Genomic DNA, 17,279 nt, shown 5'->3' with positions numbered 1-17,279 from the left:
ACATTTCCTGCTTCCTGATGCTGCACAGCAGCGATCTAACTTGAGCACAGTGAGGCAAGGTCATTATATGTAGGTCCCTTTATTTTTTTTCTTTGAAAACCAATTAAAGAATAACAGTATTTAGTGTCCTGGGACCATTCTGCATTGATGTCACTTGGTTATGAAAGGCAGAAGAAAAGACCAGGGTTTATAAAGGCACAACTATCAGTCAAGAAGCAGTTTGTTAGAGGATGCACCACATAATTTCAATGCACAAAGGTCACGTGCCTTCAGTCCTGGACAGGGCTCACATACTTGTGACTTGTTACTTTGCCCTCTCCACCTCTGTGTAGTTGTTATGTTTGTGGTACTGGGAAGCTGGGTGACCGTGAATAACACACACGATAGACAGAGAGGTGAGGAACAAATGTGTATCAGTTTATTTTGCTTGTAAATCATCTACCCAGAATGCCCTCGCACATTACGTTCAGTATGTGTCACACTGGGAAGCTTGATGACAATCCGGAACAGTCAAAATAGACATGAATACATAACATTTACCCCCTCCCTTATTTTAAAGGTTTCTCCCCCTTCCCATACACAGACCTCGTAACATTCAATGAAGTAATTATCAAATTCAACCAACAACAAATAAACAATGTTTTCTAAACTAGGGAAAGAGGGTATCCTGCCTCTATTTCCAGACATAACCCTGGGGATTATTCTGCCCCGTGTGCTGAGGGTTAGTCACTAGAGATAGAATCTGTTTGGAGGCCACCTGGTCCTGTGAGGGTACCAACAACCTCAGGATGAAGTCATTTTCAAAACAAATCAAGCTTAATTATCATTCAAACCTTACATAGAGACAGCTGAATGAGACAGTGTTCCTCTGGGGCCAAGGTGCATTTAAAATAGCATGCAAACATTCAAAAATAGCGAGTAACATTAATTCAAAATATTGAGCAAAGAGGCATATTCACTTGAAAAGAAAACATATATAGTCCCAGACCCTGAGCAACAATGTCCAGCAATTGATGTTACAGTCTCGAGGCAGTGTACAGACGCACGCAATCCAGCCTGTTATTCCACTGCTCGAACACGGGAGGGCAGCACCAACAGGAGAGGCCAGGCCCCAGCCGAGCTCAACCATGCTGTAAAGCTTTCGTGTCTCTTACCTGGTCTGCAGCAGCAGGCAAGCCCGAGTCTTGAGGCCTAGTTCTCACTACAACTGAAGCTACACTGCTCCCATGTCACTTGTCCCTCCACCAGACAAGGGTAACAGGTCTGCAGCAACGTACGTTATCATTATTCAACAGAGTCTTGCGATCGCAAGTGAAAGGTCCGAGATAACTCCAACGGTTATACTGCACCAACTCCGACGCTTCCAAGTAGTAGCAGCAACACAGTGTGCAGGCAGGCCAGCCCCTCCGAACCCAAACCGGCTCCTCCGGCACATCCTGTCGGGCTTCTCCAATATCCCGATGAGGTCCTCTGATATCCCGACCAGCTCCTTCGACATTTGGCCAACCCCTTCGACAGCTCGGCCAGCTCCACCACTGACACCAGTCCAGCTACGCCAATCAACGACCAGCTCATTGATGGAGTATCCCCAATGTTCTTGGAGTAGGATTGTTTTGGGGTCATAAAAAACATACTTTACAAAGAGAAAAAGGACCTTTGGTTGACCCCTAAGGGGCCACTGCATTCACACCCGCTTCCATCTTATCAGAAGTCTCTTGAAGGTGCATGTACAGTACAGATCTTGGCTTGGGTACTGCATTGTCAGTAGGAGGCACCTCAGAAGGCACAGGTGATAGGGGACGAATGGCCTTGCTGATTAAGGACCCACTTGTGATGATTCTGACTACCAAGCAGGTCACCAAGAATATCTGAGGATGGAGACCCCATTACAGGTTGCGGTAGAATTTAAGGGATTTTGATTGCAAAGGCATGTTTCCACTTGCCTTCATACTGTTAACTAGCTTATTGAAAGCAGTCATATTGGTGTCATTTTTTTGTATTTGGTTCACTGTGAACGGGGTGGCAAGCTTCCTCTCAGATTCTATTTTGAGACCTTTCGGTTCAACTTCCACAGACAAAACCACTCCAGTCTGTGAACTCTCCCTTAGCTTCTCCTTGGTAGTGAGACTGGACAGCAGTGGTTTCATATCCACATTGGCTTTTTGCAGTATTTCTAACATATCAATCTTTTTATGAATCTCCTTATTATCTTTGTGTGACATAATGGGAGCAAGGTAGTTTCCAGACCATGAAACAAGAGTTGAGATCCCCTGCTCCAGACCAGCAAGTCTCTTAAGTTCTTCATGTGGAGTAGACCGCAGGCTACTGGAGCAACTACCTGGTCCACTTAAGTTACTTGACAACCATCGACAGAACTGCCTGAATGATACTGATCCTTCACCAAACAACTCTACAATTATCTATGCTGGTCCAGGTACACTTTTCTCCGTGTTGAAGGACTCAATAAAGTCAAAGTTCCCAAACTGCCTGCTTGCTGGGGAAATTCTTGGATGCAGAAACAGTAGGTATCTCCACTTGGGCAGCACCATGGCATTCTTACACTTTCTTTAAGGGTTTCTGGTCAATTCCTTCACCTCTTTGCCCATCTTGGATCCTCCAATAGCATTTTATCATCAAAGTCCATCAGCTTTATTGTTTCTGATTGACTAGTGGGGCCAGCAGAAAACCATTCTGCTTCCTCTTCAGTTTAGGAATCACATTGCCTCTGCTCACCAAAATGTATTTGCCATCACCAAGCTCTCACCTAATCTCACCCTCCTTCCTTCTCTAGCCTCTCTGTCACGCAAGTCTTTCTCTCTGCCTTTACGATCAAAGGTTCTTGATGTTATTATGCACCCACTTTTAATTCTCCACTGGCATCCCAACCCCCAAATATTTTAATTCTCTTTATTTTCCATAGGCTTCCAGATTGTCGAATATTGGAGGTATTGGTCACATGACAGCCACCACCAAAGCTTCAGCGCTGAGGACTGAGTACAACATCAAGATCGGCTTCTTTTATTCTCTTTTGTGGATCTGCGATTATTTGCTTGAGAGCTGCTCTCTCCAAGTCTAAAGCATAGTCCTTCTTAGTTCCATCCGGTGGTGAACTCCTGCCAGAACAAGGATAGCATAGTGCATCCCATTACTCAGGGTCCCAGATGTCTTCACTGTCATATTTTCTCAAAAGACATGCTGGTCTCTGCTTTGTATATGAGTACTCTTTGATTTCAGCTTTTCCTTGGAATAACTTATGGTTTCTTCATGCCACATATTTTAATTGTATCATTTAATTCATCTTTTTCTTCAATCTGTTATTTTTTATCCACGCTGCCACTAAGGCTCAATAGCCACCCCTACTAAGAACCCAGGCTTGACAACCAGCTTAACGATGACTCCTTTCATACTGCCCAGCTCTCTGTTGAATGCTTCTGTGTGTTCCTTCAATACCTCTTGTAGACCAGCACTCCCACCAATCAAGTGCACTTTTGAGTTGAGTTTGAGTCGCTCCAACCATGAGTGACCCAGAAACACTGGAAAACTACCTTTAACAATGTACAGTGGATGTTTCTGCTCATTAATCTCCACTGTAATGTACCACTCCCCACACTGGAACAGCCTCACCAGTGAAAGCCTTTAAAGTCAACCTTGCCCCTTCTGGGGTGAGGCTGCAATTTCTCCTTGTAAGCTGCCTCTGACACCAGTGATACTGCAGCACCTGTGTCCACCTGCATCCTCACTGTGGCCCCGTCCAACCGCAGGGTCACCCAAAAGACATTGTGCCCTGAAACAGATAAAATATGCAAAGCCTTCTCAACCACAGAGCGAGAGTCACTCAGTCCATCCTCAGTATGTTCCATCTTGGTTACAAGTTGCTCCTTGTTTTTCCAAAAGTCAGTTCTCTTTATTAGTGTTTTTGGTTGACTGTCTTTTTACTTTTACAGGTGTGTTCAATATGTCATTTTCTTTTTTTGCCACAGCTTTGGCAATCTAAATCCTTATCCCAGCATTCTTTGCTGAATGCCCAGTTTTGCCACAACGGCAATATTGTTTGCCAATAGGTGTCAGTAGAAACTTTATGAACTTGGGAAGATGCGCTTAATAGCTGTGCTTCTTTAGCTGCCATCTCCACAGATGTACTGACCTCAATTGCCTTTGTAATGTTAGTCTGTCTTCTGTAAGCAAACACTTCTGTGGTTTGCGTAGTGAGGCAATTCAATCTATCATAAAACATGTCATTCAGTGACTGCCCGAAATCAGTGTTCAATTGCTTCAGCACTGCCACAAACTGTGAAATAGACTCGCCTTCCTCTTGATTCCTTTTATGAAATCTAAACCTCTCAGCGATAATCAAAGGTTTAGGTGACTAGTGGTCCTTTAGCTACGCCCTCGTAAGGCTTATCAACAGGCTTAGCTGGTTGCACTGTACTACGTAATAAATTAACTGTTCTTGCACCATCACAGTTAGAAAAGTTGGAACATGACTATCATCTGAAATTTCATTTGCCAGTGCTAAATATTCAAATCTTTCAGAATATGAACTTTATTGCTGTCATTTCATGATACGGCCCCATACTTCCAAACATCGTTGGCATTTTCAAACACAATCACATTCCAGAGAAGTTAACTAGTATTATCTATCTCTCTCTCCCTCTCTGATTGGTTTCATTTAACTATCCTGTTCTCATCCTCACCCCTCGGATTCTTCACTCACCCACTTCCTGCAGTCGTCTTCTTTTCGCTCACCCACATTACACAGTGGTGCACTGCCAGTGTTGCACACAGACTTTTCATGCTGAAGGGATCAAAACGACAAATATCACCTCGTCACCAGGTGTTGTTTGTGGTACTGGGAAGCCGGGTGTCCGTGAATAACACACGCAAGAGACAGAAAGATGAGGAACAAATGTGCTGCTGCTTACTTTATCGGTAGGTCATCCACCCCGAATGCCCACGCACATTACATTCAGTATGTAACACACAGGGGAGCTTGTCAGCAGCCTGTAAGGGTCAAAATATACCTAAATACACAACAGTAATGAGGACAATAAATCAAGTAGGTTCAAGGCCAGGCCGGGGAAGAGAAGCCATATTGCACGGGAGAGAATTCAAGCATTGTGGAGGAGTGGGCAGTCAAGGAATCTGAACAGGGTGGGTACTGGGCCTAATGGATAGGTGAAGAGCTGAGAACTGGAGTTGACTGTTGGGATTCAGTGGACAGAGGGGTAGGATCAGAGGCAGGAGAGCAGGAATGGCAGACAAAGAATAGGAATAGAGGTTGGCAGAGAAATATTGCTACCTTTGGGCTGTGGTTGCTGTTCAGTGCTGGCTGTTGTTTGGGATGATGAATCTTGTTGAATCAGCAGGCCTGGGGATGGGGTGGGTGGAGGGCAGAGGTGGCCAAGGGTTGTGAGCTTTAAGGAGGGCATTATGATTGTTCCAGGACATGGGAGGGTGGTGGGAGTCCAAAGGAAGCTGCACTAGGACCCACCCTGTGTCTGGGACCTGCCCCTTTAATTTGGACAGAAACAGAATCCAGAAGTGCGATAGCAGTCTATTTCCGCATAGCTCTCCCGTGGAAGTCACAGCAAGGCACCCATTCCACACCATTAGTGCACTGCATGTCTCCAGCTGCTCTGTACACGAAGCACATCTGTTGTACCTCGAAGAGACATCACAGCCTTTCATCAATTCTTAAAGTCTCCAGTTTTGAATAGCATTTTATTCTTCACTGAACTTGAATGGCCACAACGCAGAACCACTTGGTCCTACATGGTCCAGTGTCTAGGACCATGCCTTTGACGGACATGGCTGAGCTGGAACGTGTATCAAAATAATAGCAAAGAAAAACTGCTGGAGGACCTTAATGGGTCAGGCAGCAGTTTGCTGCTCCAGATTCTAGCATCTGTGGCCCCCTGTGCCTCTGTGTATCAAAAAGATACCAGCTTCAGATTAGATTTATTTCACTTTATTTATTTACAGATACAGCATGCTAACAGGCCCTTCTAACCTAACCAGCCCACTCCACCCAATTACATGCATGTGACCAATTAACCTACAAAATCATATGGCTTTGGAATGTGGGAGGGAACCCTTGTGGTCACGGGGAGAACGTATGAGCTCCCCATAGTGGAAATCAAACCCGGGTTGCTGGTACTGTAAAGTGTTGCGCTAACCACTACACTACCATGACACCTCTTCTATCCTTAGCCATAGGTCCTGCAGAAGTCTTGGCCCTCCCACCCTACACCCCACTTCATTGTTTCTCATCTATAACACTATCATCACTGATGAGTCCTGATGAAGGGTCTCAGCCCGAAATGTAAACTGTGCCATCCCTAAGAGTTATATAGCACCTAAAAAGGTGCTTCAGTCCAGAGTCCAGGCTGACTACCAAGCACCCACTTACACCAATCTCATTTTTTCACTTACTCTCCACGCAGTCACATCAACTCTCCCTAGATTCTACCATCCTCACACACAAACACACACACATGCACACGCGTCAGCTTACAGTGAGTCATTAACCAACCACCATGCACAACTTTAGGATGTGAGATGAACCCAGAGCACCTGGAGAAATGTACGCAGTCACAAGGAGAAAGTGAAAACTCCACACAAGCAGGCCTGATGGTTAGGGTCAAACAGGGATGGCGGGAACTGCGAGGCAGCAGTTCTACTATCTGCACCACTGTGCCTTCCAAGTTATGCCTTCAATTTTAACCACAAGGCTTTGTAATAAAACATCCTGAAAATGACATTCACATTTTTTCTTTATGTGCTGCAGCTTTTACGAGATTTCCCAGACGAGCTCCGCGCTGACATCGCCATGCATCTTCACAAGGAAATTCTGCAGTTACCCCTCTTTGTATCGGCCAGTCGTGGATGCTTGAGGTCGCTGTCTCTCCACATCAAAACCACTTTCTGTGCCCCGGGGGAGTACCTCATCAGACAGGGGGATGCCTTGCAGGCAAACTACTTTGTGTGCTCAGGCTCCATGGAAGTTCTGAAGGACAACATGGTGTTGGCAATTCTCGGTAAGACCTACTGAGCTTAGCTTGGTTTTCAGAGTCATAGAACAGTACAGCACAGAAACAGGCCCTTTGGCCCATCTAGTCCATACCGAACCATTAATCTGCCTTGGCCCATCGGCCTGCACCCGGACAATAGCCATCCAAACCTTTCCCTCCCATATACCCGTCCAAATTTCTGTTAAGTGTTGAAATTGAACCAGCAGCCACCAGTTGCACTGGCAGCTCGTTCCACACTCTCACCACCCTCTCAGTGAAGAAGTCGCCCACCCCTCATGTTATCCTTAAACATCTCACTTTTCAACCTTAACCCATGACCTCTGGTTCTAGTCTCACCTAACCTCAGTGGAAAAAGCCTGCTTGCATTTAACCTATCTATCCCGCTGATAATTTTGTATACCTCTGTCAAATCTCTCCTCATTCTCCTACGTTCCAGGGAATAAAGTCCGAACCTATTGAACCTTTCCCTATAACTCAGGTCCTCAAGTCCTGGCAACATCCTTGTAAATTTTCTCTGCACTCTTTCAACTTTATTTACATCTTTCCTGTAGGTAGGTGACCAGAACTGCACACAGTACTCCAAATTAGGCCTTACCAACATCTTATACAATTTCAACATAACATCCCATCTCCTGTGCTCAATATATTGAATTTTGAAGGCCAATGTGTCAAAAGCTTTCTTTATGACCCTATCTACCTGTGACGCTATTTTCAAGGAATTACAGATCTGTATTCCCAACTCTTTCTGTTCCACCACACTCCTCAATGCACTACCACTCACTGTGTAAGATCTACCCTAGTTGGTCATCCAAAGTGGAATACCTCACATTTGTCTGCATTAAATTCCATCTGCCATTTTTCAGTCCATTTTTCCAGCTGGTCCAGGTCTCGCTGCAAGCTCTGATAGTCTTCCTCACTGTCCACTACACCCCCAATCTTGGTGTCATCCGCAAACTTGCTGATCCAGTTTACCACATCATCATCCAGATCATTGATATAGATGACAAACAACAAAGGACCCAGCACCGATCCCTGAGGCACTCTACTAGTCACAGACCATTTACTACCACTCCCTCAAAGCCAAAGTCTAACCAGTTTACTACCTCATCATGAATGCCAAGTGACTGAGCCTTTTTGATCAACCTCCCATGCGGGACCTTGTCAAATGCCTTGCTAAAGTTGATGTAGACAACATCCACTGCCTTGCCTTTATCAACTTTCCTCATAACTTCCTCAAAAAACTCTATTAAGGTTGATTAGACATGGCCTACCATGCACAAAGCCATTTTGACTATCCCTAATAAGACCCTGTCTATCCAAATACTAATATATTCGGTCTCTTAAAATACCTTCCAATAACTTCCCACAACCGATGTAATCTGTAGAAGGTCCATAAACTTGCTGCTGCTTTGCCTCACTTCTATAGACTCTCTTTAACATGGTCATACCTTTCTTATTCTCATTTCTACCCATAAAGCCTCGCTAGACAAGCTTTTCAGCCTGTCCTGATGGAGCACTGCCATGACATTTTCCTTGACTAGTAATACCACCCCTCCCCTTTAATCCTTCCCGCCCTGTTGCGTCTAAAACAACAGAACCCCAGAATACTGAGTTGCTAATCCTGCCCCTCCTGCAGCCAAGTCTCACTAATGGCTACAATATCATAATTCCACATGTTGATCCATGCCCTAAGTTGATCTGCATTTCCTACAATACTCCTAGCAATGAAATATACGCAGCTCAGAACATTAGTTCCACCATATTCGACCTTTGGATTCCTGACTTTGTATGTAGCCTTAATATCTTTCTCCACTATCCACTATCTGTTCTGGTGTTCTAGTTCCCATTCCCCTGCAACTCTAGTTTAAATTCCTCGTGCAGTACTAACAAACCTTCTCACTACGATTAGTCCCCCTCCTGTTCAAGTGCAAACCACTCCTTCTGTACAGGTCCCACCTTCCATGGAAGAGAGCCAAATGGCCCAAAATCTGAAGCCTCGATGAACCAAAGACTCAACTCCCCACTCTAACACTGGTCCACTTCCATAATGGCTGCTCCACTTAAACTTAACTTATTTTTTATTGGACCCTGCCAAGTGCCTACCTATGAGCAATCTAAGGTCTCCTTGGGAACAGTGGCGTGCAAAATGTGCCAACTATCGCTGCTCGCTTCTTTTAAACTCTCTTCCCTTATGCAATGAAATATCTCCTCGGGAACTATCGTGCGCAAAGTGCGCCAACTGTCCCCGCTCGCTTCTTTTAAACTCTGTCTCCCTCTGCACAATGATATGCCTCCTCAGGAGCACAATATGTTCCGGCTTGCTTCGCTCATTTCCTCTAAACTCTGTCCCTTCAAGTAATCAATATCTACTCAGGAACTGTGGCGCACAAAATGTAACTGCCGCTGTTCGTTTCTTTTAAACCCTCCCTCCCTTACGCAATGAAATATCTCCTTGGGAACTGAGATGCACAAAATGAGCTGGCTGCCCCCGCTCGCTTACTTTAACTTCTCTCCCTCTACGCAATCCAATGGCTCCTTGGGAACTGTGGCGCGCAAAATGTGCAAACTACCCACCCGCCCCTCCCCTCACACTTCTTTAAACTCCCTCTCCCTCCATGCAATCAAATGTGTCCTCAGGAGCCGTGGCGCGCAATATGTGCTGACTGACCCTGTACGCTTCTTTTAAACTCTCTCTCTCTCCTCAAAAACTATGACGTGCAAAATGTGCTGACTACCACTGCATGCTTCTTTTCTCCCTCTGCCTCTACGCTGTGAAATGTCTTCTCGCGAACTATGACGCGCAAAATATGCTGACTGCCCTGCGTGCTTCTTTTAAACGTTCTCTCTCCCTTTACGCAATCTAATGTCTCCTCAGGAACAGTCGCGCACGAAGTGTGCCGACTACCCCTGCTCGCTTCTTTCAAACTCTCTCTCCCTCTACACAATCAAGTATGTCCTTGGGAACTGTGGCGTGCAAAATGTGCTGACTGCCCCTGCTCGCTTCTTTTAAACTCTCTCTCCCTCTACTCAATCAAATATTTCCTTTGGAAATGAGGGGCGCAGAATGTGCCCCCTGCACCCACACGCTTCTATTAAACACCTCCCTCGATGCAGTTCAATGTCTTCTCTGGAACTGAGGCGCGCAAAATGTGTCGACCGCCCCAGCACGCTTCTTTTAAACTCACTCACTCTCTCTCTCTCTCTACGCAATCCAATCTCCTCAGGAAATGTGGCGCGCAAAATGTTACATTAACATTACACGTTACGCATCTTTGGTTAGATAGGCTTGGTAAAAAGCATAGGTTTTCAGGACTAATTTTAAAAGAGAAAGTGAAGTTAGAAGATAATTCCAGAACCAAGAAGGTTGAGAAGAAACAAAAACTAATGGACATCATATCGTCCCTTAAACCATTCAATAAAATCCTAAATGGTTGATCTTCTGCCACTTTCGAGCTCAGTCCCCATATTCTCTTACAGAAAACAATCCGCTGGAGGAACTCAGTGAATCGAGCAACACAGAACATAGAACAGCAGTACATTACAGGCCTTTTGGCCCATGATGCTGTGCTGACCTTTTCATCTACTCCAAGATTAATCTAATGCTTCTCTCCCACATGGCCTCCATTTTTCTTTCATCCATGTGCCTATCTAAGAGTCTCTTAAATTTCCTTACTGTATCCACCTGTACCATCAGTCCTGGTAGAGCATTTCACACACTTACCATTCTCTGTGTGAAAAAAAACGGCCTCAGACATTTCCCCACCCCACCATACTTTCAAACAACTATACAAACAATTTACAATTTTGGCCTCTCATGTTAGTCACTTACATCCTTTTTTTTCGTCGACACGTATCAGAGGAAAGAAATTGTCGACATTTTGCATCAAACCCTGTATCCAGAGAGGTCTAAGTTTTCAATCAGATTGATTTGATTTGGTCAGTGTCCTCCAGCAAATAGTTTGCTGCTACAGAATGCAGCACCTGTAGTCTCTTGTATATCCCTCAATGTTCAAAAAACAATCTGGTCCCCCCTGGGTCTTTCAGATCAGCCTGAATGCGCAACAGTTTAACTGTGAGCACTTGCTTGAATTTGCCAGTCCACAATACAGACCCAAATCATGAAGTGTGACTTCCACTAGCTTCTAACTTCAAAGCAATGCTGCTAACTTAGTCAAACTGACATTTCTTTTTGAGAGATACAGCCCCTCCAGCGCAATTACACCCATTTGACCAATGAACCTACTATCCCATGCGACTTTGGAATGGGGAAGGAAACTGGAGCACCCAGAGGAAACCCACGGGGTGACGAAGAGAATGTACAGACTCCTTACAGACAGCGGCGCGAACTGAACCCAAGTCGCTGGCATTGTCATAGCAATATGCTACTGTGAGAAAAAAACTATTAATTTTTAACCACCAAATTTAAGTCCACGAGTTTGCAAGAAGAAAAAAACACATTTCATTAGTGGTACAAACATTGGCAGAGATTTCCAGCTTATCCTGTTTGTCTGTTGTTTTCCAACTGAGATGATTTTTTGTTTGTGTCTTGATAATCAGGTACAAGGTGCATTCTCCTTGATTAAAAATTGCCATCTGATTTTAAACAACAATGGCCCTGAAGTAGGTTAAAATTTTTGCCAAAACACCAATCAGTTTATTTTGTTGATGCACTGTTTTCTGGCACTGTGAAAATCCACATTGATAATGCTGCAGTTGCTAGGCTACAAGTTTATATAATGTGTGTAGGAGGGAGTTCTTTCACTGAGACTTATGTAATAGGTGCTGCAAACTGAGAACAGCTTGCAGATTTTTTTATGAACTACTAGACAATCCTTTCCTGCAATTTAAATGCAATTGTTAAACTGGCTCACTCTCGCCTTTCATCTTTTAATGTCATCATTGAATAGCAGGGCCATTAGTGAATTAGAAAGAGGATCTAGATTATTCTCACTTCTCTGAAGCAGCTCCTGATGATTCAGGAACTCCTGATGCCCCGAGTGATTTTACAGCAATCAGGGAAAAAACTGAGGTGCTGTAAAATATTCTTATCGCATTATCATTTGCAATTCACAAAGGTGATGGGCTCTCTGTAAAATTCTTTGTTCAATCGCATTTGTTAGTTCTTCACACTAGCACAAGATCCTTTTCAAATTCAAGTTCAAGTTTATTGACGGTCAACCATAACAACGTTCCTCTGGACCAAGTGCGCAACACAGTATATATAATTCACACACACCACACACAAAGTAATATTACCATAAATAAATTTACAAGTAATAATCATCTTTGGAAACTTCAGACTACAGGGACATTAAACTGATTCACAAGAAATGAATCTGTTAGTAAAAAGGGAGCTCGGTGGCCCTTAGCTTCAGTGGGAAACCAAATATTCAGTACTTCAGAAGAAAACCGTGCTTCTGCAAAAGATCATGGTATGTCTATGAAAATAAACTTGATCTTCAATTTCAAACAAGAGAAAATCTGCAGACGCTGGAAATCCAAGCAACGCACACAAAATGTTAGGCGAACTCAGTAGGCCAGACAGCATCTATGGAAAAGAGTACAGTCGACGATTCGGCCTGAGACCCTTCATCAGAAGTGATGAAGGGTACTGGGAAAGTCCTGACAGACCCAACCCTAATGAAGGGTTGAGTTCCTCCAGCATTTTGTGCATGTTGCTTGATCTTCAATTTGATATATAATGCTAAACCGATCAGTTTCAACCAACATCTTAAAGGATTTGCGAGAGCAATAGGAAACGCTATTTGGTAAGTCACGCTGCATCTTGGAGAAAGTGGCAGAGCCAACAATCCGCAATGATCAGCTTTCACCAGAACAATTCTCACAAAAGGTGAAAATAAATAAAACATAAAACCGCCCTCTGAAATGGCCAAGGTCTTTAGATTAGAGGCACTCAGGAATGAACAACAAATGCCTGACTTGTCAGCAACATTCACATTCTAATAAAAGTAAAGAACGAAATATACAAATTCAGGCAAATGTTCACTCATTTGCCGGATCAAGACCAGGTTCAGAGAACTGCATGACCAACTCCCGGTATGTCTTATGTTTGTACTGTAGAGACGTATCTCCTTCACTCCGTGGAATGGGCAGGTAACCTTTCAGTACCTATGTATTAGCAAGGCTAACTGGAATTTCACTCCATCAGAATCATGTCTATTATTACTGACATGAAATCTGTTGTTTTGCGGCAGCAGTACAGTGCAATACATTTTTAAAGCTATAAATGACTAAAAGATATACGTGTTATTGAAATTTATATAAGATATATCCCGCTGCTGCCTGTAAGGAGTTTGTACGTTCTCACTGTAACCACAGGAGTTTCCTCCAGGTGCTCCAGTTTCCTGCCGCAGTCCAAAGACGTATGGGTGGGTAGGTTAATTGGTCACTGTAAATTGTCCCATGATTAGGCTAGGATTAAATCAGACTTGCAGGCCGGAAGGGCCTATTCCACACTGTATCTCAATAAGTAAATACACACACACACACACACACACACACACACACACACACACACACACACACACATATATATAATATTTATTTCATATAAATTAAATTAAAGAAGTAGTGCAAAAAGGGAGCAAGAAAGAGTGAGGTAGTGTTCATGAGCTGGTTCATTGTCTGTTCAGAAATCTGATAGCGGAAGGGAAAAAGCTGTTCCTAAAATATTGAGTGTGTATCTTCAGGCTGCTGTACCTCCTAAACGTCAGAAGATCTGCTGGAAATCCAAAGCAACGCACACAAAATGCTGGAGGAACTCAGCAGGACAGGCAGCATCTATGGAAAGAGTAAATAGTCAATCTTTTGGGCCGAGACCCTTCAAGGGTCTCAGCTCGAAATGTCAGCTGTTTTATCTTTTCCACAGATGCTGCCCAGCCAGCTGAGTTCCTCCAGCATTCTGTGTGTGTTGTCCTGTACCTCCTCCCTGATGGTAGCAATGAGGAGAAGACATGTCCTGGGTGACGGGGGTCCTTAATGATAGATGCCATCTTTCTGAAGTATTGCCTTCTTAAAGTGTCCTTCATGCTGGGAAAGCTAGTGCCCATGATGGAGCTGGCTGAATTTGCAACTTTCTGCAGCTTTTTCTGATCCTGTGCAGTGACCCTTCCATACCAGACAGTGATGCAACCAGTTAGAATGCTCTCCATAGCATATCTGTAGAAATTTGCGAGTGTCTTTGGTGACATACCAAATCTCCTCGAACTCCTAATGAAATATAGTCACTGTTGTGCATCATTATGCTGGGCCCAGGATAGATTTTGAGAGGCGTTGACACCCAGGAGCTTGAGACTGCTCACCCTTTCCACTACTGACCCCTCGATGAGGACTGGTGTGTGTTTGCTCGACTTCCCCTTCCTGAAGCCCACAATCAGTTCCTTGGTCTTGCTGACACTAGTCAGCCAGCAGATCTGCCTCACTCCTGTACGCCTCCTCATCACCATTTGAGATTCTGCCAACAATAGTGGCATCAGCAAACTTAGAGCAGTGGACTAAGCACGCATCCTTAAGGTGCACCAGTGTTGATTGTCAGCGAGGAGATGTTATTTCCAATCCACACAGATTATGGTCTCTCGATGAGGAAGTCAAGGATGCAGTTGCAAAGGGTGGTACAGGGGCCGAGGTTCTGAAGATTGTTGATTAGTACTGAAGGTATGAGGGTGTTGAACACTGAGCTGTAATCAATAAACAGCAGCCTGACATAGGGATTGCTGTTGTCTGGGGGGTCCAAGGCCAAGCAAGGCCGAGTGGAGAGCCAGTGAGACTGCATCCGCTGTAGACCTATTGTGGCAATAGGCAAATTGCAGTGGGTCCAGGTCCTTGCTTAGGCAGGAGTTGATTCTGGCCATGACCAACCTCTCAAAGCGCCTCATTCCAGAAGATGTGAATGCAACTGGGCAATAGTTGTTGAGGCAGCTCACCCTGTTCTTCTTGGGTACTGGTATGATTGTCGTCCTTTTGAAGCAGGTGAGAATCTCTGACTGCAGCAGTGAGAGATTAAAGATGTTCTTGAACACTCCTGCCAGTTGGTTGGCACAGGTTTTCAGTGCCCTACAAGGTACATCATTGGGGCCTGATGCCTTGCAAAGGTTCATCCTCGTGAAAGATGCTCTAATATCAGCCTCTGAGACAGAGATCACAGGGTCATCAGATGCTGCAGGAATTCTCACAGGTGTAATTCTTTTCTCCCTTTCAAACCCTGCATAAAAGGCGTTGAGCTCATCTGGGAGTGAAACATCACTCCCATTCACGATGTTAGGTTTCACCTTGTAGGAAGTAATGACCTGTAAGCCCTGTCAGAGGTAATGTGCATTAAATTCCTTCTCTAACTTCAATTGGAATTGTTCTTTCTCTCTTAAGATACCCTTTTGGCAGGTCTTATCTGGACTTCTTGTATAGGGCTGATCATTGGTCCTATACCTTGATTTGGTGTTCATGCTAATAAGTAGCATAATGGAGTAAAAACAAGAGAAATTCGGTGGATGCTGGAAATCCAGAGCAACACACACACAAAATGCTGGAGGAACACAGCAGGTCAGGCAGCATCTATGGAAATGAATAAACAGTCAAAGTAACACACATAAAAGTTGCTGGTGAACGCAGCAGGCCAGGCAGCATCTCTAGGAAGAGGTACAGTCGACGTTTTGGGCCGAGACCCTTCGTCAGGACGAATTTTTATGTGTGTTGCTTGAAATTCCAGCATCTGCAGATTTCCTTGTGTTTGCATCTTTAAACAGTCAAAGTTTTGGGTCAAGACCAAAATGGTAGGGGGAGGGGAAGGAGAATAGCTAGAAGGTTATAGGTGAAGCTAGGTTGGGAGGAAAGGTAAAGGGCTGGAGTGGAAGAAATCTGACAGGAGAGAAAAGAGTGGAGCATAGGAGAAAGGGAAGGAGGAAGGGATCCAGAGGAGGTGATAGGCAGGTGAGAAGAGGTAAGAGGCTAGAGTGGGAAAAAGAAAAAGAGAGGAGGAGTGAAAAGTCTTTTTACCAGAAGGAGAAATCGATATTCATACCATCAGGTTGGAGGCTACCCAGATGGAATATAAAGTGTTGCTCCTCCACCCAGAAGATGGCCTCATCATGGCAAAGAGGAGGCTATGGATTGGAATGGGAATCGGAATTAAAATGTTTGCCCACCAGGAAATTCCACTTCAGGCAGATGGAGCAGAGGTGCTCAAAGAAACATTCGCCCAATTTACGACGGGTCTCACCTATGTAGAAGAGGTTGCATTGGGAGCACCAGACAAAATAGATGACCCCAATAGATTCGCATGTGAAGTGTTGCCTCAACTGTAAGGACATTTGTGGCCCTGAATGCAGGGGAGGGAGGAGGTGAATGGGCAGACGTAGCGCTTTGGCCACTTGCAGGGTTAAGTGCTGGGAGGGAGATTAGTGGGGAGGAACGAATGGACAAGGGAATCACGGAGGGAGCAATTGCTGTGGAAAGTGGAGGCGGGGGGTTCAAAGTTAAAGTAAATTTATTCTCAAAGTATATGTGTCACCATATATAATCCTGAAATTCATTTTCATGCGGGCATACTCAATAGATCTATTAGAATAACAACCATAATAGGACCACTGAAAGACCACACCAACTTGGGCATTCAACCAGAGTGTAAAAGACAAAAAACTGTGTAAATACAAAATCAAGTAAATAATAATAAATAAATAAGCAATAAATATCAAGAACATGAGATGAAGAGTCCTTGAAAGTGAGTCCATTATTTGTGGAAACATTTCAGTGACGAGGCAAGTGAAGTTGAGTAAAGTTATCCCCTCTGGTTCAACAGCCTGATGGTTGAGGGGTAATAACTGTTCCTGAACCTGGTGGCGTGAGTCCTGAGGCTCCTGTACCCCCTTCCTGATGGCAGCAGCGAGAAGAGAGCATGTCCTAGGTGGCGGGGGTTCCTGAAGATGCGAAGATATTTTTGGTGGTAGGATCCCTTTGGAGATGGCAGGAGTTGCGGAGAATGATGTGTTCGATGCAGAGGCTCATGGGATGATAGGTGAGGACAAGAGGAACTCTATCCCTGTTAGGTCGGTGGGAAGGTGCAGTGAGCATAGATTTTTGGGAAATGGAGGCAATGCAGATGAGGGCAACATCAATGGTGGGGGAAGGGAAACCCCATTCTTTGAAGGAGGACATCTCTGATGTCCTGGAAAGGCAAACCTCTTCCTGGGAACAAATGCAGCAGAGACAAAAGAACTGAGAAAAGGGAATAGTATT

General features: G+C 44.5%; 1 protein-coding gene across 2 annotated transcripts in view; it reads left to right on the top strand.

Moving 5' to 3' along the window:
- Window positions 1-17,279, top strand: part of LOC134340243 (potassium voltage-gated channel subfamily H member 8-like) — a 221,502-nt gene that overhangs the window by 142,098 nt on the left and 62,125 nt on the right. For both annotated transcript variants that reach the window (XM_063037244.1, XM_063037245.1), the window contains exon 10: window positions 6,788-7,037. In XM_063037244.1, coding sequence (XP_062893314.1) covers window positions 6,788-7,037 — 250 coding nt within the window. The remainder of the gene's footprint in view (window positions 1-6,787; window positions 7,038-17,279) is intronic.

This window comes from Mobula hypostoma, chromosome X1, assembly GCF_963921235.1.
Source record: "Mobula hypostoma chromosome X1, sMobHyp1.1, whole genome shotgun sequence".
NCBI classification, from domain to species: Eukaryota; Metazoa; Chordata; class Chondrichthyes; order Myliobatiformes; family Myliobatidae; genus Mobula; species Mobula hypostoma.
Note: the sequence above shows the minus strand (reverse complement) of the source record. Positions and strands in the feature narration are given on the sequence as shown.